Source organism: Aegilops tauschii, chromosome 7 (assembly GCF_002575655.3).
Source record: "Aegilops tauschii subsp. strangulata cultivar AL8/78 chromosome 7, Aet v6.0, whole genome shotgun sequence".
Classification (NCBI taxonomy): domain Eukaryota; kingdom Viridiplantae; phylum Streptophyta; class Magnoliopsida; order Poales; family Poaceae; genus Aegilops; species Aegilops tauschii.
Genome location: NC_053041.3, coordinates 456,732,656 through 456,756,064, shown reverse-complemented (window position 1 = coordinate 456,756,064; position 23,409 = coordinate 456,732,656). Strand labels below are relative to the sequence as shown.

At 51.7% G+C, this 23,409-nt stretch overlaps 1 protein-coding gene across 1 annotated transcript; it reads left to right on the top strand.

The window, feature by feature from the left end:
- The first annotated feature begins 744 nt into the window (after positions 1–744).
- Positions 745–6,745, top strand: LOC109731974 (DEAD-box ATP-dependent RNA helicase 52A). The gene is made up of 6 exons (XM_040394071.3): positions 745–1,412; positions 3,155–3,238; positions 3,563–3,805; positions 4,293–4,460; positions 4,555–4,674; positions 5,284–6,745. The coding sequence occupies exons 1-6, from the start codon at positions 819–821 to the stop codon at positions 6,418–6,420; spliced, it is 2,346 nt and encodes a 781-aa protein (XP_040250005.2). The 5' UTR covers positions 745–818; the 3' UTR covers positions 6,421–6,745.
- Positions 6,746–23,409: the final 16,664 nt, after the last annotated feature.

Below are 23,409 nucleotides of genomic sequence, written 5' to 3'. Positions count from 1 at the left end.
TGACCAGTCAAATGGATGGAGTACGGAGCTATACGATTTCACAGTGACCGTATAATCATCTCAGCACGTATATAGTGACCGTATTGACCATATTCTTAAGTGCAGTGACCAAAATTAACGTATACGATAAGTTTGATGACCACGGGTGCATTTTACTCTTTTGAAAATTCAACTGCTCAAGGTCGATCACTCGATGCTCATTTACCGGCTCTCTACAGCTGTTAATAAAGCAGAGCGAAACCCCAGGCTCACCATATTTATTTTGTTATACGTACCTGTTAGTCTACCCCCTCTGTAGGTCCACCCCAAACAGCGGGCTCTGATTGGAGGGTACACAAACTCCGTGTAGCCATAGCCCTCATTCTGCCGGTGTCAGAAAAGCCGTGGTGGCTTCCACGCCACGCCCCGCGCGGGAAGCCCCCGCGCCGCGTCCACCAAAAACCCCAGCGCCGCCACCGCTCCGCAATCGCACCCCTCCACCTCCGATCCGACGGCTGGAGACACCCCGCGCAGCATACACCGAACCCACCTAGCCGTTCAGCCTACTCGGTCCAGCTCACACCTCCAGGATCTCGAGGCGATCGTACGGTTCATGTCTCTACCCAGTCCATGGACCAAGCGCAGCGACCTTTCCAACTGCTCTCCCCCACCCGCATCCCACGGCAGCACACCCAACAGAGAGACGGAGGGACGGACGGGGGGGCGTACAAATCCACCACCCCGGCCCCTTTGCCTTCATCGTCCAGTTGATCCCTCCGCTTCGCCCTTCTCCCCTCCCCTTCTCCGTAGGGTTTAGCGGCGGGAGGAGAGGTCTCCGGATGGCGTCGTCCGACGAGTGGGGCGACGACGCGGCCGGCGGGGAGTGGACCACCGTCACTCGCTCCGGCCGGCCCAGCCACGCCGGCGCGGCCGGGCGCTCCCCCAACGCCAAGCGGGCCGCTCCCCGGCCCCCCAAGCCGGCCGCGCCGACGGTGGGCGAGGTCGGCGAGGGGCTGGCGGGGCTCGACGTCGACGGCGCGAGCCGGACAGGGAGGCTGGACAAGTACGACATACCGGTGGAGGTGAGCGGCGACGGCGCGCCCGCGCCGGCGGACGGGTTCGAGCAGGCCGGGCTCGCGGAGGCCGTGCTCCGGAACGTGGCGAGGTGCGGCTACGACAACCCCACGCCGGTGCAGCGCTACTCGATCCCGATAGTGCTGTCCGGGAGGGACCTCATGGCGTGCGCGCAGACCGGGTCCGGGAAGACGGCCGCGTTCTGCCTCCCGGTGGTCAGCGGGCTGGTGTCGGCGGCGGAGGGAGGGCAAGGAGGCGAAGTCGGTCGCGGCGACAGGGATGCGTACGACTACGACTACCGCCGCGTGGCGAGGCCGCTCGCTCTCGTGCTCGCGCCCACCAGAGAGCTTGCAGCGCAGGTATGGGGCTCTCCGTCTCTCTCTCATGCTTGTGCGCGATCTCGCGGACGCTCTGTTTTTGAAGATGCATTGTTCATTGCTATGCCCAGTTTCGCCGTGTCCACGTCTCATAGATGCTTGCTCCCGTTCGCGCGCCCCTGAAATCCCGCAAGAATTATCATAGATGCCGTCTTGCCGATGTTGGCTGCTTTGCCTGTGCGCGCGCTTGCGTAAGCGTAGGCGACGTGTGCGTGCCTGTGTTCGTGATTTCGCCTGTGCGAGCGTGCCCATATGAGGGTGGCAGGTGCGCTCCCCTTGTTCATGTCTCTCTGTGAACGCATTGTGCGGTCTCTGCGGCATCCCCGTCCGTGTTTTGCTGTGCAACGGAGCGTTCAAAGTGCAGGAAGCATGTCTAAGCACCTTCGTACTTGGGCGTTTGCATGTCTGATCTCGTTTTGGTAGATTTTTTTATGAGATGTGTTGCGCTTGAGTTCTCATAGATTATGTGTGTTGTTTGCCTTTGTTCTCTAGAGTGCATATTGTCTCATTAATTTCTGTTGCCCTGTTTTATTATGCCGATTTGATAAGATCATGACGTTTGGTAGAACCTTGTATCTGTTTACCCCTTTCTGTTCATTCATTCACTTACTCTTTGAACATTGTATCAGTAGCATTTAGTGTGTTATGCAGTAAATCTGTATGCCCATTCATTAATCTCAGTATCCTCAGTGTGCTTGTACTTCTAAAATAATGGATTCTCCTCAGTTACATTCTTTTGACCAAACTTCTTCTAGTAGCATTTTGGAGGTTCCGAATTAAATGGATCTGTCACTCGCTTATATGTGTTACTGTTGAATTTTCCTATATTGCATTAATTATCATCTTGCACAATTGGCAAAGTTTGGTAATTAATCTCAGGCCATTGCGCTCTATTGTTCTTCATTGTGTCCGTGAGTGGATTTGTGTTGATCTGATTTACATACAACTTCATGTTTTTGCTTGCCTTCATCTGGACAACTATTAAGTTCTTGCTTACCTCATATGTATGTACTTTATTTGTGATCTGTTAGCTACATATATCTTAAGTTAAGGTTATGAATTGGCAAGGAAGGGTGGGTTTTCTTATTTCAGTGGGATGTCAAAATTGCATATCCACATTCTTTGGCCGATGTAGGATAAATGCAAGTTAGTTAGCAGCTGTTTTGTGATGTTACCCATTCTTGATTCAAAATGTATCTACACAGTTTGTGTGTGATAGTACTAGTATCGATTAGTTGTGTGCGTTGAAAACAAATATGCATTAGTTTCAGATATCTGGAGCTTCCTTTGTGTTCCATGGACTAGCTTCTCTTTTGGTCAGAAAGCAATATTTCTTTCTTAATCATAGATGCTCATCTCAAAGCTCTTATTTGTTTATGTGGGCGTGTTAGGTTTTGGAAAGATTTTCAGTTGAGATATTATTCTGCAATTCTGTCAATAAATAACTACTAAACGTGGTTGCATTTATTTTATTTACTAAATGTGGAAGTATGTTCTTATCATCTGAACAAAACCTGTGGTTTTACTACTTACTGACTCACTTTACTGTTCTGCGTCATATATTTCTGAAATACTGATTCATACTTTGATTTCCCTCCTATTCTGTTGAATGCTGTGCGTTACTTGCTATGTTTTGTGAGGGTTTCTGAGATGATGGGACCTTGATTCATTTATGTTACTGCTACATGTGGTAAGACTAATTTGCTAATGATATCTTGTTTTAGATTAATGAGGAAGCAAAGAAGTTCGCTCACAAAACTGGACTCAAAGTTAAGGTGGCCTATGGAGGAACTTCAATGGTTCAACAGGTGATTGTTGATTGTATGCTTCTGTTTTTCACACTGCCTTTTTTTCCCATCTGTGATGGCTTCTCTAGCTTTAAAGTAGCTCAGGTGTGCAGAAATTGGTTTAAATGTGTAGGATTAGAAAAGATAATTGAGAAGTGATATGCCACGCTACTTTGACATACTTGATGTAGCGCTCAAAGGTGATATGGGTCATTTGTTGCTCGAGTATGAAGTATTACATTGATGGATGCTTATCTCATCCGTCTTTTTTCCATTGCTCATCTTTTTATTAGAAAATGTTAGCATCACTCATAGTATCTGTTTCTGTGCCTTTTTGTTTAGCAGCTACGTGATATAGAGAAAGGCGCAGATATTCTTGTTGCTACACCCGGGCGCCTTGTGGACATGATTGAAAGAGGAAAGATCTCTCTTGAGGCAATTAAGTACCTGATAATGGACGAGGCTGACAGGATGCTGGATATGGGGTTTGAGCCTCAGATAAGGAAGATTGTTGATGGGATGGGTATGCCACGAAAGTCGGTGAGACAAACTATGCTGTTCAGTGCAACCTTCCCACCAGAAATACAGGTAATGAAATACTAGTATTTATTTACCATGTCATGTAAAGTAGGATTAAGAGTAGAATAACTGAATGTTTTCATGTTTCTGTTTTCCACAATAGCAGGATGCTAACTACTCCCTCTGTCCCATAATATAAGAGCGTTTTTTATACTAGTGTAGTGTCAAAAACGCTCTTATATTATGGGACGGAGGAAGTACTAAGTTCCTTCAATGTTAGAACATAGCAAAGTAGCAAGATAGCCTACCAAAACATCTTATAATTTGGAACAGAAGAAGTAGATAGCATTTAATTCGTTGACTTATATTAAATATGAGGTTTATACCATGAATCACTTAGTTTTTTGATTTATTATTCCTCTCCAATGGACGATTGCATTTTTATTAGCTTCATGCTATCCATTTGGAAATATTTGAACTGATATACACTTGATTGTGTCTGCTTTAGATATATTTGGCTAGTATCCAACTTGATTTACTTTGCTTTTCTTTCCAGAGACTGGCTTCAGACTTTTTGTCAAAGTACATATTTATCACTGTTGGGAGAGTGGGTTCAAGTACTGACCTAATTACGCAGCAAGTTGAGTTTGTCACTCACGATGAGAAAAGAACCTACCTGATAGATCTCTTACAGAAACAATCTTTCACTTCATCTGATGGCAAGGTAGAATTTGCTGCCATCTTGGATGTAACAATTCGGTTTGCTCCCTATTTATTCTGTAAGACTTGTTCTCATGCTAGGTTTCTTATTTGTATAGCCTCAGCAGCCTCTAACATTGGTTTTTGTGGAGACAAAACGAGAAGCTGATTCATTGAGGTATTGGCTATACAACAAAGGTTTCCCTGCAACAGCGATCCATGGTGACAGAACACAAGAGGTAAATACATATGTCTGAAATCTTCTGTCCTTGCCTAACTTGTTCTTTAGCAGCAATATAAAACTGCAGTGGCTACACATTATAACTAATGTTTTACTAGTTTAGAATATCTGCCATGCTATATTGTTGCATGAATTACAAATTTAACGAATATTAAGGATATATCTAGCTTAAGCATATGTAGGCCTCTGGTCTTATGGCTCTGTTTGGAGTATCTCTGCTAAATATTTTAGCTAGTTTTATCTACCTCTTGTGTTCACTTGTTTCTTTTAGCTAAATAATAGAACAAGTGGCATGTATTCGTCATTACAGTATCAATGATGACTGTATGTAGTTGCTCAAGACATGTGATTCATTTTCGGAAGAGGCAAAAGCTTTTCATTGTATATTAAGAAAGAAAAATTGTCAGACCTTATTTATATGCCAGAGTTGCACATGTAACCAAGACGTGCTCACAGATTGCTGTAACCATGCAAATGGATTATTTGGTACATGACACTTCTCTGGCATTTTCTTAGTAGTTGCTTGATAAGTCTATACCAGTAAATATGTTGCACATTTCATCTATGATTTGCTATGGACTGATATGTACATGCATGTTATCTGAAGGAGAGGGAAAGCGCACTGAGATCTTTCAAGTCTGGCTTGACCCCGGTCATGGTCGCCACTGATGTAGTCGCGCGAGGCCTGGATGTCCCAAATGTTGCTCATGTCATCAACTATGATCTTCCCAAGAGCATAGAGGATTACGTCCACAGGATTGGAAGAACTGGGAGAGCTGGAAATGCTGGGAGTGCCACAGCCTTCTTCACTGAATCCAACCACCCCATAGCAAAGGGATTACTGGAACTGATGACCGAGGCAAAACAGAATGTTCCTACCTGGCTAGAGGACTACGCAGGGAAGCCATTCTATGGAGGGTCAAGCTTCGGCGGAAGAGGCCGAAGGTCCAATGGCGATGGTGGCAGCAGCTTTGGTGGCAGAGATTATCGCGGCGGCGGTGACTATTCTGGCTACTCTGGCGGTGCTGGCGGTGGCAGGAGCTACTCTGGCGGCAGTGGCGACCGCGGTGACCGCTACTCCGGCGGCGGCGGTGGTGACCGCTACTCCGGCGGCGGCACTGGTGACCGCTACTCCGGTGGCGGCGGCGGTGGTGACCGCTACTCCGGTGGCGGCGGCGGTGGTGACCGCTATTCCGGTGGCGGTGGCAGGAGCTACTCTGCTGGTGGAGGTGGTGACCGCTACTCCAGTGGCGGCGGCGGTGATCGCTACTCCGGTGGTGGTGGTGGTGACCGCTATTTCAGCGGCGGCGGCGGCGGTGATCGCTACTCCGGTGGTGGTGGTGGTGACCGCTATTCCGGTGGTGGCGGCGGTGATCGCTACTCCGGTGGTGGTGGTGGTGACCGCTATTCCGGTGGCGGCGGCGGTGATCGCTACTCCGGTGGTGGTGGTGGTGATCGCTACTCTGGTGGTGGTGGTGATCGCTACTCCGGTGGTGGTTGGAAGAGCTACTCTGGTGGCGGTGGTGGTGACCGCTATTCTGGTGGTGGTGGTGACCGCTACTCCGGTGGTGGTGGCGGTGACAGCTACTCCAGCGGCGGTGGTGGAAAGAGCTACTCTGGTGGCGGTGGTGGTGGCAGATACTCCAGTGGCGGGGGCTCCTCTAGGGAAAGTGATCCACCTCCACGCTACTACCCTTCCTACCCCATGGGCACGTCAAACATCAGCGCCTCTGGCTGGGACTAGCCGCGTAGCACCCTCACTTCTCGGTGGTGCACATACCGTATATATTACTGCTACTAGCTAAATTATGTAACGGAACCAAGTAGCGCGTGGCACACCTGATCTGAGCTGGGTGCCTGCTCGTCCTTTTTGCCTTGTCGATGGCTGTGTTATGGTGCCCTCACTGGGGTAGGTTGCAAATGTTTTGCTGGGAAAATGGGGATTTCACATGGATGTGGTGGTGATGATGAGACTCCACTTGGTGCTTAGACGTTAAAACTTGTTGGCTATATTATCTTTTAAGATCGACCTTGCTATATGTTTTGCAAATGGAGTTTTGTTGGGCTGATTGGCATTTCTCATGTTGTATGCATGTTGTGCGGTTATGCTGTAGTGTCTAGTTGGTCCACATCGTTTTTCACATTGCTTCTGTCCCTTTGTTCAAGACGTCGTATTTCTGAATGTTTTTTTTGCTTCTGTGCATCAACGTTCCGCTGCTGTTGAGAACGTTCCGCAGTTCAAACCCAGACCCAGTTTCTGTCAGCTGGCACATCTGTTTCTGCTCCAGGATCCCATTCTGGTAACTTCCAGTTGTGCTAAGTCTGACCCAGCATTTCTCCCGATAGCCAATCTGACCTTCATTTGCGGATGTAGAAGTCCAGGGCTACATCCACGTAAACTTACTTACAGTTTTTATGTAACAAAGAACGTGTAAACATGGGATTGGATCGGATGGGGGAGGCCCTTGGCCCTTGATTTATTTTTTTTGTGGGGGGAGGGGCCGAGTTAGGAAGGTTACGTAGTCTTATCAGAAGACCAGTGCCCACATCTTTATTTTTTTTGAGTGAAAACCGTATAATTTTGAACCACATTTTTTTTCCTGTTTCGAATCAAATTGATTGATTGATCTCCCTAATTACATTTGTAATTAATTTTAACACTCCCTCTAATCTACGCTTGACCATGTAGAATCGTCTCACGATCATCCAGGCAGGGCTATCATCTTAAGAGATTCTTCTCCAAAAAGTTCTTCATGAAAACTTGATGAGAACCTAAAACATAAACTCACAAAGAGATAGCATAATGTGATGTCATAAAACAAGGATATCTCAAGAAGAGACTCCCTCTAATCACCGCTTGTCATAAGAATATGAGAAGTAGCTAAAACTCCTTCAAACCCAGTGGGAAAATAAGGAGAAAATGATGCAACATATAATGATTATTGTCTCTTTTAACTCAATACGAGAAAACTCATAGAGTTTAGAGGACAATAAATATGCCGCATATACTTTCCTAAAAACCCCCATGGGGAAAACAGAAAGTATGGCATATGATCTTGTGTTGATATTACATCATTAAAAACTTTATGAGAACTTGTAAAGTAAACTCATGAAGGGAAAATGTGACGCCCCCGATTCAATCGTATACTAATCATACACGCAAACGTGTACGATCAAGATCAGGGACTCATGGGAAGATATCACAACACAACTCTAAAAATAAAATAAGTCATACAAGCATCATAATACAAGCCAGGGGCCTCAAGGGCTCGAATACAAGTGCTCGATCATAGATGAGTCAGCGGAAGCAACAATATCTGAGTACAGACATAAGTTAAACAAGTTGCCATAAGATGGCTAGCACAAACTGGGATACAGATCGAAAGAGGCGCAGACCTCCTGCCTGGGATCCTCCTAAACTACTTCTGGTCGTCGTCTGCAGCCTGCACGTAGTAGTAGGCACCCTCGGTGTAGTAGGGGTCGTCGTCAACGGTGGCGTCTGGCTCCTGGGCTCCAGCGTCTGGTTGCGACAACCAGAAAGAAAGGAAAGGGGGGAAGAGGGAGAAAAGCAACCGTGAGTACTCATCCAAAGTACTCGCAAGCAAGGATCTACACTACAGATGCATGGGTATCTGTGTAAAGGGGCAATATCGGTGGACTGAACTACAAAATGCTAGAATAAGAGGGGGATAGCTAGTCATGTCGAAGACTACGCTTCTGGCAGCCTCCATCTTGCAGCATGTAGAAGAGAGTAGATGGTAAGTTCACCAAGTATCATCGCATAGCATAATCCTACCCGGCGATCCTCCCCTCGTCGCCCTGTGTGAGAGCGATCACCGGGTTATATCTGGCACTTGGAAGGGTGTGTTTTATTAAGTATCCGGTTCTAGTTGTCATAAGGTCAAGGTACAACTCCGGGTCATCCTGTTACCGAGGATCACGGCAATTTTAATAGATAAACTTCCCTACAGGGGTGCACCACATTACCCAACACGCTCGATCCCTCTGGCCGGACACACTTTCCTGGGTCATGCCCGGCCTCAGAAGATCAACACGTCGCAGCCCCACCTAGGCACAACAGAGAGGTCAGCATGCCGGTGTAAATCATATGCACGCAGGGGTCTGGGCCCATCGCCCATTGCACACCTGCACGTCGCGTACGCGGCCGGTAAGCAGACCTAGCCTCCCTAATACAAGAGCAGGCGTTCCAGTCCAATCCGGCGCGCGCCACTAGTCGCTGACGTCAAGAAGGCTTCGGCTGATACCACGACGTTGAGTGCCCATAACTGTTCCCGCGTAGTTGGTTTGTGCGTATAGACCAGTGGCCAGACTCAGATCAAATACCAAGATTGGGAAAGTATGTCCTTTCAGCCCCCAATCCGTGAATCAACCGCGGGTACTCAACGAGCCGACCCGACTTTAGTCACCACATGTATCATATATTATGTATATAAGTATATACCCATGATCACCTCCCGAGTGATCACAGCCCGGTAGTATAGCATGGCAGACGGACAAGAATGTAGGGCCACTGATGGAATACTAGCATCCTATACTAAGCATTTAGGATTGCAGGTAAGGGTATCAATTGTAGCAACAATGACAGGCTATGCAGCAGAATAGGATTAACCAAAAACAGTAACATGTTACACTACTCTAATGCAAGCAGTAGAGAGAAGGAATGGGCGATATCTGGTGATCAAGGGGGGGGGGCTTGCCTGGAAGCTCTATTGCACAAGAAGAAGGGTCGTCGGTGACGTAGTCGTACCCAAACGCATCAACGCCGATCTCGGGGTCTACCGGAGAAGAAGAGGGGGGAAGAAACAGTAAATACGGAGCAAACAAAGCATCACAAAGTATAACAAGGAAATACGCGGTGCCAGGGGTGATCTAACGCAGGGATAGGTGATACCGGCGAAGGGGGAAAACATCCGGAAAAGTATTCCCGGTGTTCCGCATTTTCGGACAAACGGACCGGCGGGGGAAAGTTCCATGTTCGCTATGCTAGGGACGTGTAGCTGACAAACGGACTGCGCATCCGGATTCGTCTCGTCGTTCTGAGCAACTTTCATGTATAAAGTATTTTCATCCGAGTTACGGATTATTTTATATCAATTTTTAAAGTTTTAATTCATTTTCTAATTTTTCTAGTTTTAATTTTAATTTGAAAGTAAAAGAATAAAATGCTACGGGTACCCAGAGTTGTACACAACAGAATGTATGTGTGGCTGGCAGGTGGGGTCAAGGGGGGTCCAGTCAGCATTTGACGAGTCAACTGTTGACTTGTCAACAGGGTCAAACAGGACCCACCTGTCATGGACTGGGTCAACCCAGTCAATAGTTTGACTGGTCAAACTGGACAGGGGACCCACATGTCATTGACTGACAACTAATTAACCTAGTTAACTAGTTTAATTCACAGATTAATTATGTTAAGTTAATTAGGTTAATTAAACCTAATTAATTAATTAATTTATCATTATTATTTTTATTTATTATTATATTTAAAAATTCTTTTTTTAATAAACGTTCTGGGGCTGGGCCCCACGTGTCTGTGGCCGAGTGGGGCCTATCGGGCGTGCAGGCACTAGCGGGCGAACGGGCGCCGGGGTGGGCGCCCGAAGGGGCGGACCCGGACGAGGAGGCCACGAGCGGCAACGGCCGGCAAGCGGCAGGAAGCTCCAGCGGGCAACGGCCGGGCAGAGCAAGGGGGTGGTCGGGCGCGAGCGGGGCCGTGCGTGTAGCGCAGTGGCCGAACGCGGCGACGAGGCGCGCACTAGCGAGGCGAACCGGAGCGGGGTCACAGTCGTTGGCGGCGGCCGGAGGCAGGCTCGACCGGTCGGAGGAGAGGCGCCAACGGCAAGGCGCGACCGAAGCGATGCGGGGGTGTGGCGAGCGGAGCACAGGAGGCTCAGTGGGCGCAGCGGGGCGCGGGCGCGGTCGGCTGGAGCCACCGTGACCGGGCGCGCGCGAGCGGCAATAGTATTAGCAGCGGCGGTGGTGGACCAACAGCAAGCAGCGGTGGCAGCTTAAGCAGTAGGGAAGGAGGCGCGCGGCGGGGGGGTCAGGCGGAGCGCGTGGTGAGCGCGATAGGAACGCGGAGCGCTGGAGGCTCGGGCGCGGCCCCGCACGAGCGAGCGCGCGTGGGTGCGCAGACGGCAGGAGTAGGAGCAGCACGGTAGGGGCGCGCGATGCGCAGCACAGGGGTTCGAGCGCGCGCGGGAGGAAGGAGGAGAGGACGGGGCCTCACCACGGGCCGTAGGGACAGGGCAGTGGGTGTCGAGGAGGAGGACGGGGACGACGCGTGATGGGGAGGCAGTCCGTCGAGGAAGCGGTTCGGGCGACGACGCGGTCCTGCAGCGTCGGGGGCGATCGTCGCCGGGCTCGATCCCGATCCAGAACTGGATCGGGGGGAAAGGGGGAGAGTGAACGAGTGGGAGGACTGGGGGTGTCAGTTAGGGTTTCGGGTGGGGTGTGAGTGGCCTTGTAGGCCAGGGGTGCGGGGAGTGGGCCGAGGCTGGCTGGGCCGTCTGGCCATCTAGGCCAAGGCCCAGGGAGAGCAGGGGGTTTGCTTTAGCTCATTTGTTTTCTGTTTTGTATTTTCTTTTTCTTTTATTCTGTTTTATCTTTGTTTCCTATTGTTTTAGTTTTTGTAAAATATATACTTGGCATCTAATTTAGTATTTCAATTTAGTCCACTGTCACAAGAAGTCTAGCCCCCAAATAATTTAGTTTGATATTTTATTAATTGGTAAAGGCATTTAATTAATTAGGTTTGCTATTATTTAAATCATTTTATTGCAGTTAAGCATTTCATAAAAGTTTGGTTTCACCACCATAATCACCTATGCATTATTTGGCATGACCCGAACATTTTAGTTTCCTTATTTGAAAACTTTTGTTGTTTCCCTGATTTTGAGTTTGAATTTCGAATCGGTTTTGAACTAACGCGAGATTAACAATAGTAACTGAGGTGACGTGGCATCATTAGTAGAGGGTTGTTGTAGCTTAATTATCCGGGCATCACAATTCTCCTCCACTACAAGAAATCTCGTCCCGAGATTTAAGAGGGAGAGTAAGGGGGAAAGGCTGGTTACGAAATTCTAATGGATCCTCTTGGTCTTGGCTGCTCTTCTCGAAGAAGTTAATCCCGTTCGTTGATGACTTCAATTCTCTACTTCAGGTCATCATGATGAAGTCATCAGCCTTTCTTCGTGAACTCCATCGTAATTACGCATAGGTAAGGGGCAACTGGACAACGATAGAATGCTATAAACGAAAATCATATGGGAGCTATCCCATGAACGAGCGCATGAGTAACTCTTTAGTTGAGCAAATGAAGCACAACAAGAGCAAAGTAATAAGATACAATAGGAAGTTTCAAGCGGACAGACAATCGTTTGATGTCTAATCAGAAGGTGAAAGGGGTTCAGGGCAACGGAAATAAGTGATGCGTTTGATACAAGAGTAGATCATCTCTAGGAAGGTGGCTCATGAATTACACACAAAGCCAAGCATGGGTATTGACTTTGGGGACGGGGGTGTACAGGAGAGTCAGGTTTCGATCCTGTGGAACTGTGGGTTATGGGCCCACCATGTGGGTTAAAAGTAGAAAGGCATTGACAACTTGCATGGTCAAGATAGTAAGGCACGTCAGAGAAGAGACTGTCAATTATGTCGGCAACAACTTCGATACCAAGGGCGAGGGACGAAGAGAACCATTTTCCTGCTCGTTGAACGAGGCAGACCAATAGGCAAAGTTCTTGTCCATCGGTGGTTACCGGAATGTCATCAACATTAGTAATAGGGTCTTACTGACAGAGTGGTACAACTAGGTGCTTACCTAAGCAGGGAATTATCCTGCTCAGTTAAGTCGGATTACAAGAAAGGTTAGACAAAATAATGGAAAGGAAAATGCAATTATCGGATTAAACAGAACAATGTAAAGGAACATTTGTTTAAACACATAATTCAGGGATATATTTTTCCCACGGACAAGTAGAGCATGATATTCATGACAAGGTATAAATTAGAAAACCCTTTAGGTAAGGGGAGAGAAACTTCATGACCTTACCCATACAGCGGTGTTTGGATAATTGAGCAGGAAACATTTAGCATTGGGTTTCAAATGTTCTTGTTGAAAATCGGAGTACCATAGACATGCTTCGAGATAGCATTGACATGGTCAACAGGTGAAGATCAGACTTTGGAAACACAAAGGATCCATCAGGAATAACTTGTAGAATAAGTCTTACAATTTCCTCATGGAAGAATGGATAACCTTGCTGAAAAGGAATCTATAACAATAGGGCCTTCGGCCAGGTGTGCTAGGCACGACGTCACCTTACCGGGTCACATAAATACCAATGTTATAACTCTTGGAAATATGTTCCAACCATCATATCTGACCGAGATTCAGATATGATTGGTGTCAGGATAACTCAGACTCGGGATGCCTGAGAAGAAAGGTGCAACACAAATTGTCGAGATGACATTGTAAGATTCTCGGGAATTGAACTATGGAAGCGAGTTCTGAAACAAGAGTTCATCATTAAATCAAGGAGAGGATGAGGAGGTGGCTGATGGTCTCAGCGACAATTCATCGAGATTTCCAAAAGATGGATCTCCACAATTATGTGAACAAGGAGATAACATTTATCAGATCAAATGATATAATGATGTATGCTCGAGGGAAACATACACAATTAATCACTGGTTGAAAGGTGCACCCAAAATATGGGCTTAGGTAGCAGGATCAATGTTAAAATGGTGATTCGATAACCAATGGTCTTAGAATGAAACGTTGACCATTAACTTCAAAGCAATAAGGTTGCTAGAAGTATAGAATCCAAGCGGCACGGTTCACGTGTTGGTATCCCGGTTAGAATCAACACAGGGACCAAGAAAGAATGGTGAGGGTGAGAAGTATCACAATACCAAGAATTCATTAAGAGGTGGAGCAGTCCTCACAACATCCTTGACATAAAAGACAGTAATACTTCAAGGTAGAACATAATACAAACTAGATAGAGAAGTTGCATCCATAGCATGAACAAGTTTGTGATGACAGGAAGGTAAGGATGTTGTCGATGGTAACTCTGCCGGCGTTCTGGGAACGGGGGTCCCCAAACTTGCCTGCCTGTGGCCCACGGCGTGGCTAAGTTAGCGGGTCGTACGGCCTACCTTCGTCAAGAAAGCATCCAAGACCCTCGCGAGGAGCCAAGCCTCGCGAGGCGGACAACACAAGACCTCCTCAGGAGCGGCCCCTCTAGGCGGGCTCACGAGGAGCGGAGATATCAAGGCGGGGCAAACCTCGCAAGGCTCAAGTGACGTGAGCCATGACGATCGAGACCAGGCGGGCGCCAGACGGGCGCCAGCGCGTGCAACGTCCTTGTTTCCTCTTTGGTGCTAAGGAGGCAAGCGCAGGCGAGGAGTACCGAGGCATCAGGCAAAGGTTGCCATATCGGTGCAACGAGACCAAGACCGGAAGGACGGCAAGACGGAGGTCATCGTGGAGCCCAAGACGGCGTCACCACCAGAGCCTTTTGCAGGCGAAGACCACTTTTGTCAGGATAGCTTGTACTAGCTGTCCCCCTTCAAATTTACCCGCCGTTGTTGGCTCCCTTCCCGCTCGATATTTGGGAAGAGGACTAGGGCCTCTATAAATAGGGCTAGCCACCACCAAAGAAGGCAGCTTGATCTGATCTGATCGAGAGCCAACCAGAGCACACGAACACCTCAACCTCAGGAGGCTGTTCTTCCCCTTGTACTGTTCATCATCAGCCCAAGAGGCAATCCACCACCACACACTGGAGTAGGGTATTACACCACAACGGTGGCCCGAACTAGTATAAATCTCGTGTCTTTCTGTGTTGCGAGTTCGTTGAGTTCGTCCGCAAGATCTTAGTGAGCTAGGGCGTAGATCGGTAGGAGGGAAAGAACTTCGCGCGCACCCCAGAGTTCGAACCTTAAGGGTTTTGCTGGAACCCCACATCCGACATTTGGCGCGCCAGGTAGGGGTGCGCCGTAGTCCCTCTCCACCAGCCTACGCCCCGCACCGCCGCACTTCGCCCCCATGGCAGGTACCCCGCCATCCGCTTCTATGACCAGCATCGACGACGGGGCATCTGGGTACCGAGCCCTGGCCCCCGCCCTGCGGCGGGTGCGGTGGCCGACCAAGTTCAAGCCGGAGATGCCGCCGCGTTAAGACGGCGCGACAGACCCGTCGCCATTCCTGCTGGCGTACGAGGAGGCCGTCCTTGAGGCCGGGGACGACGACAAGGTCATGGCCAACTGGTTCCCCATGGCCCTCGCCGGCGAGCCACGCGCCTGGCTGCTCAACCTCCCTGGATCCACGGTGGCGTCCTGGGGGGAACTCCATGACCTCTTCACTGCTCGCTACGCGGTGCCGGCGCACCACGCGGTCGCGGCCCTGCTGGGCTGCTCTCAAGCACCGCCTTCAGATCACCACGTCAAACCGTTCCTCCGTCAGATTGGGGCCGCCTCCGAGCGCCCGGGGGCTCCGCCGGGTTGGGCTGCGCCAGAGGCCGACCTCACTTTCGACTTAGAAGACCACCCCGACTCCACCGCCAGCTCGGGCATGCTCCCGATGCTCTGCACGCCCACCATCTGCAACGTGGTTGTTACCAAGACCCTCATCGACGGCTGTGCAGGCCTCAACTTGCTCTCCGTGGAGGCCTTCAGCCTTCTTCACGTGCCACTCGAGCGGCTCAGTCTCAGCAAGCCCTTCTCAGGGGTTGGTGGCGCTGCCCACTCTCTGGGGCAGATCCGTCTCCCCGTTACCTTCGGCACACGCGACAACTACCGCACCGAGCTGGTTGACTTTGACATCGCCCGCATCGGTCTCCCCTACAACGCCATCCTCGTGTACCCAGCTCTCGCTCAGTTCATGGCGGCGACTCACCCGGCCTACAACCTCATGAAGATGCCTGGAAGCAAAGGCGTCCTCACCATCAAGGGGAACACTAAGGAGGCCATGACGGCACTCAGGCTTGCCTTCAAGACCGCGGCGGCAGCACAGCCTGCCGGCGCCGGTACCCCCGAGGTCAATGAGGCCGCGCCTACCAAGAAGAAGCAGCTGTTCACCCAAGACAAGGCGGAAACCAAGCAGGTGCCGGTCAACAAGGACGGATCCTCGGGAGCCACCTTTACCATAGTTGCCGGCCTCGACCCGGGTCAAGAGGAGGCATTGGTGAGGTTCTTGCCGCAAGCAAGGAGATATTCATGTGGGAGCCTAATTAGCTGGTAGGGGTCCCGAGGGAGGTGATTCAGCATCATCTAAGGGTATGCCCCAACATACGCCCCGTGAAGCAGCGAGCGAGACGGCAGTCCACTGAGAAGCAGGCCTTCATCGTCCAGGAGACCCGCAAGCTGGAGGCGGCGGGTGCCATTCGCGAAGTCCGATATCCCGAGTGGCTGGCGAACCCCGTTGTAGTGCAAAAGAAAGGCGGGGAGGAACGGATGTGCGTCGACTTCACCAACCTTAACAAAGCCTGCCCCCAAGATCCGTTCCCGCTCCCGCGCATCGACCAGATCGTCGACTCCACTGCCGAGTGCGACCTGCTGTGCTTCCTGGATGCGTTTTCAGGGTATCATCAGATCAAGATGGCGGTGGAAGATGTGGAGAAGACAGCCTTCCTGACACCATGTGGGGTGTACTGCTACACCTGCATGCCCTTCGGGCTGTGCAACGCGGGGGCGACTTTCCAGCGGCTGATGCACATCGCCCTGGGGCGGCAACTCGGGAGAAACACAGAGGCCTACGTCGATGACATAGTGGTAAAGTCTCGGGAGGCGAGAACATTGATTCAAGACTTGGAGGAGACCTTCGAAAGCCTGCGCCAGGTGAACTTGAGGCTTAACCCGGAGAAGTGTGTGTTCGGCGTCCCCTCCGGCAAGCTGCTGGGATTCCTCGTGTCCCACAGAGAGACCGAGGCGAACCCGGAGAAGATCAAGGCCGTCGAAGACATGAGCCCACCACAGACCCTCAAAGAGATGCAGAAGTTGGCGGGGCGGGTGACCGCGTTGGGGCATTTTATCTCCAAGCTGGGAGAGCGCGCCTTACCCTTCTTCAAGATCATGAAGAAGAAGGGCCCGTTCGAGTGGATCCCGGAGGCCGACCGAGCTTTCCAAGACCTCAAGAAATACCTTACCAGCCCTTCGGTGATGGTGGCACCACGACCTCTCGAGCCCCTAGTACTCTACCTTGCCGCCACCCCGTACTCCGTCAGTGCGGTGCTGGTGGAGGTTCGGGAGGAGCGCCAAACCAAGGGCACGCTGTGCCAAGACGGAGCTAAAGTGGTGCAGGGTCAGGAAGGCGCAGCAAAGGCCTCAGCGGCAGAAGACCAAGCTCGTAGGACAACGTCGCCGAAACTCCTGAAGACAGTCAGGTCTCAGGAGCCCCTCCACCTCAGGAGATGCCCCAATCTCCGCAAGACCCGAGCCTCAATAGTGTGCCAGCGCTCGTCGAACACCCGGTGTACTTCGTCAGCACCGTGTTGCGAGATGCGAGGGCACGATACCCCATGCCTCAGAAGCTCCTGCTCGTGCTCTTGGTGGCCTCACGCAAGTTGCGGCACTACTTCCAGGGCCACCCCATCAAGGTCGTCTCGGCCTACCCATTGGAAAGGGTGCTCCGGAGCCCAAACTCAGCTGGAAGGGTCGCTGAGTGGAACATCGAGCTGCAAGCATTCTAGTTGGAGTTCAGCACTACCAGGGTCATCAAGGGGGCCGCACTCGCTGATTTTGTGGCAGAATGGACAGATGCCCCGACACTTGAAGAAGGCGAAGACCGATCCACCTCACCAGGAAGCGAGGCACCAGACGGCTGGATCATGTACTTCGATAGCGCCTTCGCGCACCAGGGCGCGGGGGGCTGGAGCAGTGCTCATCTCGCCCACTCAGGACAAGCTCTACTACGCTGTGCAACTCTACTTTCAGCACGGCGAGAAGGTCTCCAACAATATTGCAGAATACGAAGGCCTCATAGCTGGCCTGAAGGCCGCGGCAGCTCTGGGGGTGAAGCGCCTTACCGTTAGGGGCGACTCGCAACTCCTCGTCAACTTCTCCAACAAGGTATACGAGCCAAAGGACGAGCACATGGAGGAATACCTCGCGGAGGTGCGTAAGATGGAGAAGCAGTTCTCGGGCCTGGAGCTGCAGCACATGCCCCGGGGCACCAACAAGGAAGCCGACGACATCGCTATGAGAACATCCAAGCGGCAACCGCAAGAGCCTGGCGTCTTTGAGGAACGGCTCTTCAAACCATCAGCTACACCACCACTTTCAAGCATGACTCAGCCTCGGGAGGAGCTCCCACAGCCTCCAGCCACGGGAGCCCCAGCCTGTGGCCCGACCTCAGGAGCTCACCTGCTCTTGGCGCTCGAGCCCCAGGAGGAATGCTGGACCAAGGAATTCAAGGAGTACCTGATGCAAGGGACGCTGCCGGAGAAGGAAGAGGACGCAGAGCGCGTGGCCCGGCAGGCCACGGCATACTGTATCCAAGACGGTGAGTTGTACAGGAAACAACCGAACGATGTCACGCTGTGCTGCATCTCCAGTGATCAAGGAAGGGAGTTGCTGGTTGACATACACAGTGGGGACTGCGGGCACCACTCGTCATCACGGACCCTCGTCGGCAAGGTGTTCCGCAGTGGATTCTACTGGCCTATGACACTCAACGACGCAGTCGAGCTGGTGAAGTCCTGCGAAGCTTGCCAGTTCCACGCCAAGCAGATTCATCAGCCAGCTCAGGGCCTCCAGACCATCCCGCTCACGTGGCTGTTCGCGGTCTGGGGGTTGGACATCTTAGGCCCGTTCCCCCGGGCGCCAGGGGGCTACCGCTATCTCTACGTCGCCATCGACAAGTTCACCAAGTGGGCGGAAGTGGAAGCCGTCCGTACCATCCCGGCCGGCTCTGCTATCAAGTTCATCAAGGGCCTCGTAAGCCGTTTCGGGGTCCCCAACCGCATCATCATAGATAACGGCTCGCAGTTTACTAGTAACCTCTTCAAAACCTACTGTGCTAACCTTGGAACGCAGATCTGCTACGCTTCGGTGGCGCACCCCAGGAGCAATGGTCAGGCCGAACGCGCCAACGCGGAGGTCCTGAGGGGCCTCAAGACCAGGACCTTCAAGAAGAAGCTAGAGGCCTGCGGTAGGGGCTGGCACGACGAGCTTCAGTCCGTGCTGTGGTCCATCCGCACCACCGCCACCAAGCCAATGGGCGAGACTCCATTCTTCTCGTGTACGGAGCTAAAGCAGTCCTTCCTCACGAGGTCAAGCATCGCTCCGCACGGGTCCTAGCGTTCGATGAAACGCAGCAGGACGCCACGCGGGGGATGGATCTCGTGCTGGGGGAGGAACACCATCGCGAAGCTGCATTGAGGGCGGCAAGGTACCAACAAGCGCTGCGGCGATACCACCGTCGCAACATCCGCTCTAGGACGCTCGAGGTGGGTGACCTCGTCCTGAGGCAGGTCTTCTCCAGGGGAGGGCTGCACAAGCTTTCGCCCATGTGGGAGGGCCCGTTCAGGGTCGTCCATGTCTCCAGGCCTGGTGCAGCACGCCTGGAGACGCAGGACGGGATGCCCATCCAGAACGCCTGGAACATCCAGCACCTCCGGAACTTCTATCCATGAAGCAAGGCCCAGAGCCTGAGAAGAAAGGCCCAGAGCCTATGAAGAAGGCCCGGTGCGTGTGAAGAATCGCCGCCCGTGACACTCTCACGTAATAATGAGTGGGGCTGTACACGCCCCGGAGTCTCAGGAGCACCGGCCTCAGGCCCTGGGCTCCCTCCCACGCCTAGTGGCAGCACTTAGCTCCGCGCTGGTGAGAAGACTTGAAGACTAGATTAGGTGCCGGACGCGGCTTTTCATTTACTTTCCGTAGTTGGCTCGCTTTTCCTCAATCGAAGTTTGCCTTTGGTGTTCCTTGCTGATTCGATTCCCTCGCCTCTTACTGCATTTTCCGGTTCTGGTTCGCTCGTGTTCTCTCTCGCATACCTCGCGAGGGGGCTAGGCAGTTGCCCTCACGAGCATTTCTCTCCTCTCTGCCTTCTCGCGAGCCACCCTCGTTCGAGCCCAAAACTGGCGCATCTCTCCTAGTCCGTGCCCCTCGGGTACCGCGATACAAAGCGCCAGGTCAAGGCTCGGGTGAACAGCGAATCTCCTAGCGCACCTTCTAACGAATTTTTGCAATTCCTGAGCAAACAGGTCAAGATGGACATGAGGAAACAAACACCTCGTAAGGAAGAGGGCGTTCTGAACGTATCAGGTTAAGTTATCTTTGCACAAAATAACAACACGGCACATGAACAACACGCATAGTGCAATAACCAAGGAACCACAGTTCGATACACGCCCCTCTGGGCCCATGCTGGTTTCATCTTTGATGCAGGTAAAAGAGCAAAACAAAAGCAACATTGCAGCGATCTACGGAGGTAGGCCCTAGCAGCGCCCCGAGCTTAGCCAGACCCCTCCTCGCGCTTCACGGAGGCGCGGCGACGAGGCGACCCGCTGCCGCCTTCGAAGCGGGCGCGACGGCTGGTCATACCCACCGCTGCTGGAGCTGTCGCCAGAGGAAGAGCCTCTGTAGCTGGACGAAACACAGTCGCCACCAAGGGCGGGCTCGCCCTCATCCTCGCTGCGGCCGTCACTAAGGCCAACCACCTCCTCGCCGTCGTTCGCCTCGGGGCAGCACCCGGCGCGGCGACCATCTTCCCCGAACACCCTCACGTAGAGGGTCGTCCCACCATCATACTTGAAATGGAGGGTGCACCGCCTGCCCAAGCCGCGCGCGCGGGCGAACGTCTGCCAGCCGCGGGCCAGGGCTATGTTTCCCGCGGCGGAAGTCTCGACCGCGACCTAGGAGGCCTTGCTGCAACAGCCATCCGGCTGCAACCAGAGCCCGCCTGGACCAGAGGCCGGCAGCTCGTCGACAAAGAAGCGCGGAAGCTGGAGCCAGTTGCCGGCCGGGTTCTACGACCAGACGACGAACTCTGACGATACCTCCGTCGAAAGGAAGCGCGGACGGGGAGGCCGCGCCGCCATGGCGTGCCTCCCTTCGTCAAACGGACCGCCATGGCTGAGACGACCCCCTCCGCGGGCCGCGGGGGGGGGGGGGGGGGTCATGACGTGCTTACGCGGACGGCCGCGTCCGCGCTTGGGCGCCGGGGAGCCAGGTCCTTCGCGAGGGGTTTTCCCCTTCTCGGCGGCAGAGAACTTCCTTCGTGGCGCCATAGGTGGCGCTGCTAGCAATGGAGCGGGGAGGAAGAAGCAAACGAGCAAGGAAGAGATGGGCGACGGGGGGTCCGTCCCCCTCCCCATTTATAACGAGAGAAGGCCAACCGGCGCCTCCCACGATCGCATGTAATGATGGTTTTCCTTGCATGTCGCAGGGACTTGTCAGGTCGTGCAGTTGCCGAGGCAGCGTGGGGAAGCGGAGATGCCCACGTCCAATCAACCACCATGCATCAACCGAGGCCGCAGGCTTTTGGGGCCCGCGGCGCTCCGTACATGACCCTTTGCTTCGCCGTGAAGCCAAGCCCGAGCGCACCTTGGGCCCGGGGGCTACTGTCGGCGTTCTGGGAACGGGGGTCCCCAGACTTGCCTGCCTACGGCCCACGGCGTGGCTAAGTTAGCAGGTCGTACAACCCACCTTCGTCAACAAAGCATCCAAGACCCTCGCGAGGAGCCCAGCCTCGCGAGGCGGACGACGCAAGACCTCCTCAGGAGCGGCCCCTCTAGGCGGGCTCACGAGGAGCGGAGACATCAAGGCGGGGCAAACCTCGCTAGGCTCAAGTGACGTGAGCCATGCCGATCGAGACCAGGCTGGCACCAGACGGGCGCCAGCGCGCGCAGCGTCCTTGTTTCCTCTTTGGTGCTAAGGAGGCAAGCGCAGGCGAGGAGTACCGAGGCATCAGGCAAAGGTTGCCATATCGGTGCAACGAGACCAAGACCGGAAGGACGGCAAGATGGAGGTCATCGTGGAGCCCAAGACGGCGTCACCACCAGATCCTTTTGCAGACGAAGACTACTTTTGTCAGGATAGCTTGTACTAGCTGTCCCCCTTCAAATTTGCCCGCCGTTGTTGGCTCCCTTCCCGCTCAATATTTGGGAAGAGGACCAGGGCCTCTATAAATAGGGCTAGCCACCACCAAAGAAGGCAGCTTGATCTGATCTGATCGAGAGCCAACTAGAGCACAAGAACACCTCAACCTCAGGAGGCTGTTCTTCCCCTTGTACTGTTCATCATCAGCCCTAGAGGCAATCCACCACCACACACTGGAGTAGGGTATTACACCACAACGGTGGCCCAAACCAGTATAAATCTCGTGTCTTTCTGTGTTGTGAGTTCGCCGAGTTCGTCCGCGAGATCTTAGTGAGCTAGGGCGTAGATCGGTAGGAGGGAAAGAACTTCGCGCGCACCCCAGAGTTCGAACCTTAAGGGTGTTGCCGGAACCCCACAGCCGACAAACTCAAACTACCAAGGGATGAGGATGGTACTTATCATCATGAATTCGATTGATATCTTGGAAGGAGTCAAAATGTTGACGATGATCACGACAAATTTTGTTGAGAGGCTCCACGAAGATGTAATCGGTCGGCGATGACATCAAGTCAAAGGAATGATGAAGCAAAAGGTTATTGGAACCATGGATACGACACAAACTTGAAATCAAGTTTGCTGTTCAAGGAGAAATGATATGACGAGAAAGATCGACGTAAGGTTAGCTCATCGTCGAATTTTGTGCTCCGTGAGGAAGAACTAGGTAGCACAGTTAAATTTAGCATGATAATGATGTAGCCGATCAGGCTAGGAATGACATGGTGGAGTATTAAACTTCTCAACAACAAAGTACTAGGAGTACTGAATTGCAGTGCAGATTCGATTCAATTCTCGGAGTCCTCGGTTGACGACAACGCAGAACCATTGGAGTGACTATGACAGGGAAAGGTACTACTTCATCAGAAATTCATAAGATGTAGTGTGATGGAATGATATCCTCGAGATACCAGGGACTAGTACTCGAAGAAAGCTCAAAATAGAGGTGGCAGAGATGCATTGATCTGTAGAAGGCAAGTACTTTAACTTGTCCGAGAAATAGAATCAAAGGAGAACAATCATGGTCAGAACCATGATTGCAAAAGACCAAATCCCAAATATAGGATGAACTTATACCAAGGGAATAATTAATTTAAGAGAAGCTTCCACGATAAGATCTACATCATGTCCATGGGCATGAACACAAAGTTCAAGGTCGACTCCCACTTCTTCAATGCATAACCTTCCATTCACCTCTCGTGTTTAAAAAATGACATTAGTTGTTGAAATTTTTACCTGGTGCAATACCGGATAAGTATGACCCGTGAAATCTTACGGGTTCAAACAGATTAGGGAAGGCGTTGGTTCAACCCATCGGGGCATCTTAGGAACATATACCACAAACTACAGAGTAAATAATACAAGCTCGACAGTAGAGTATGGTTATCAAAGTAGAAGATACAAATTACCAAAGGCATTATATACCCATGGAAAGGCTCACAAGGTTATTTAATATGAAGGACATTGTTGAGTAATAATCCAACAAGGGGTCTTGTGGTCTACAACGGACCTGATGCGAGTATCGGTACTCTATCAGAGGAAGAAGGAACGAAAGGGCATCGGGTTATAGAAACAATCGACTAATTCAAAGCTCAAATGCAAAGGAATT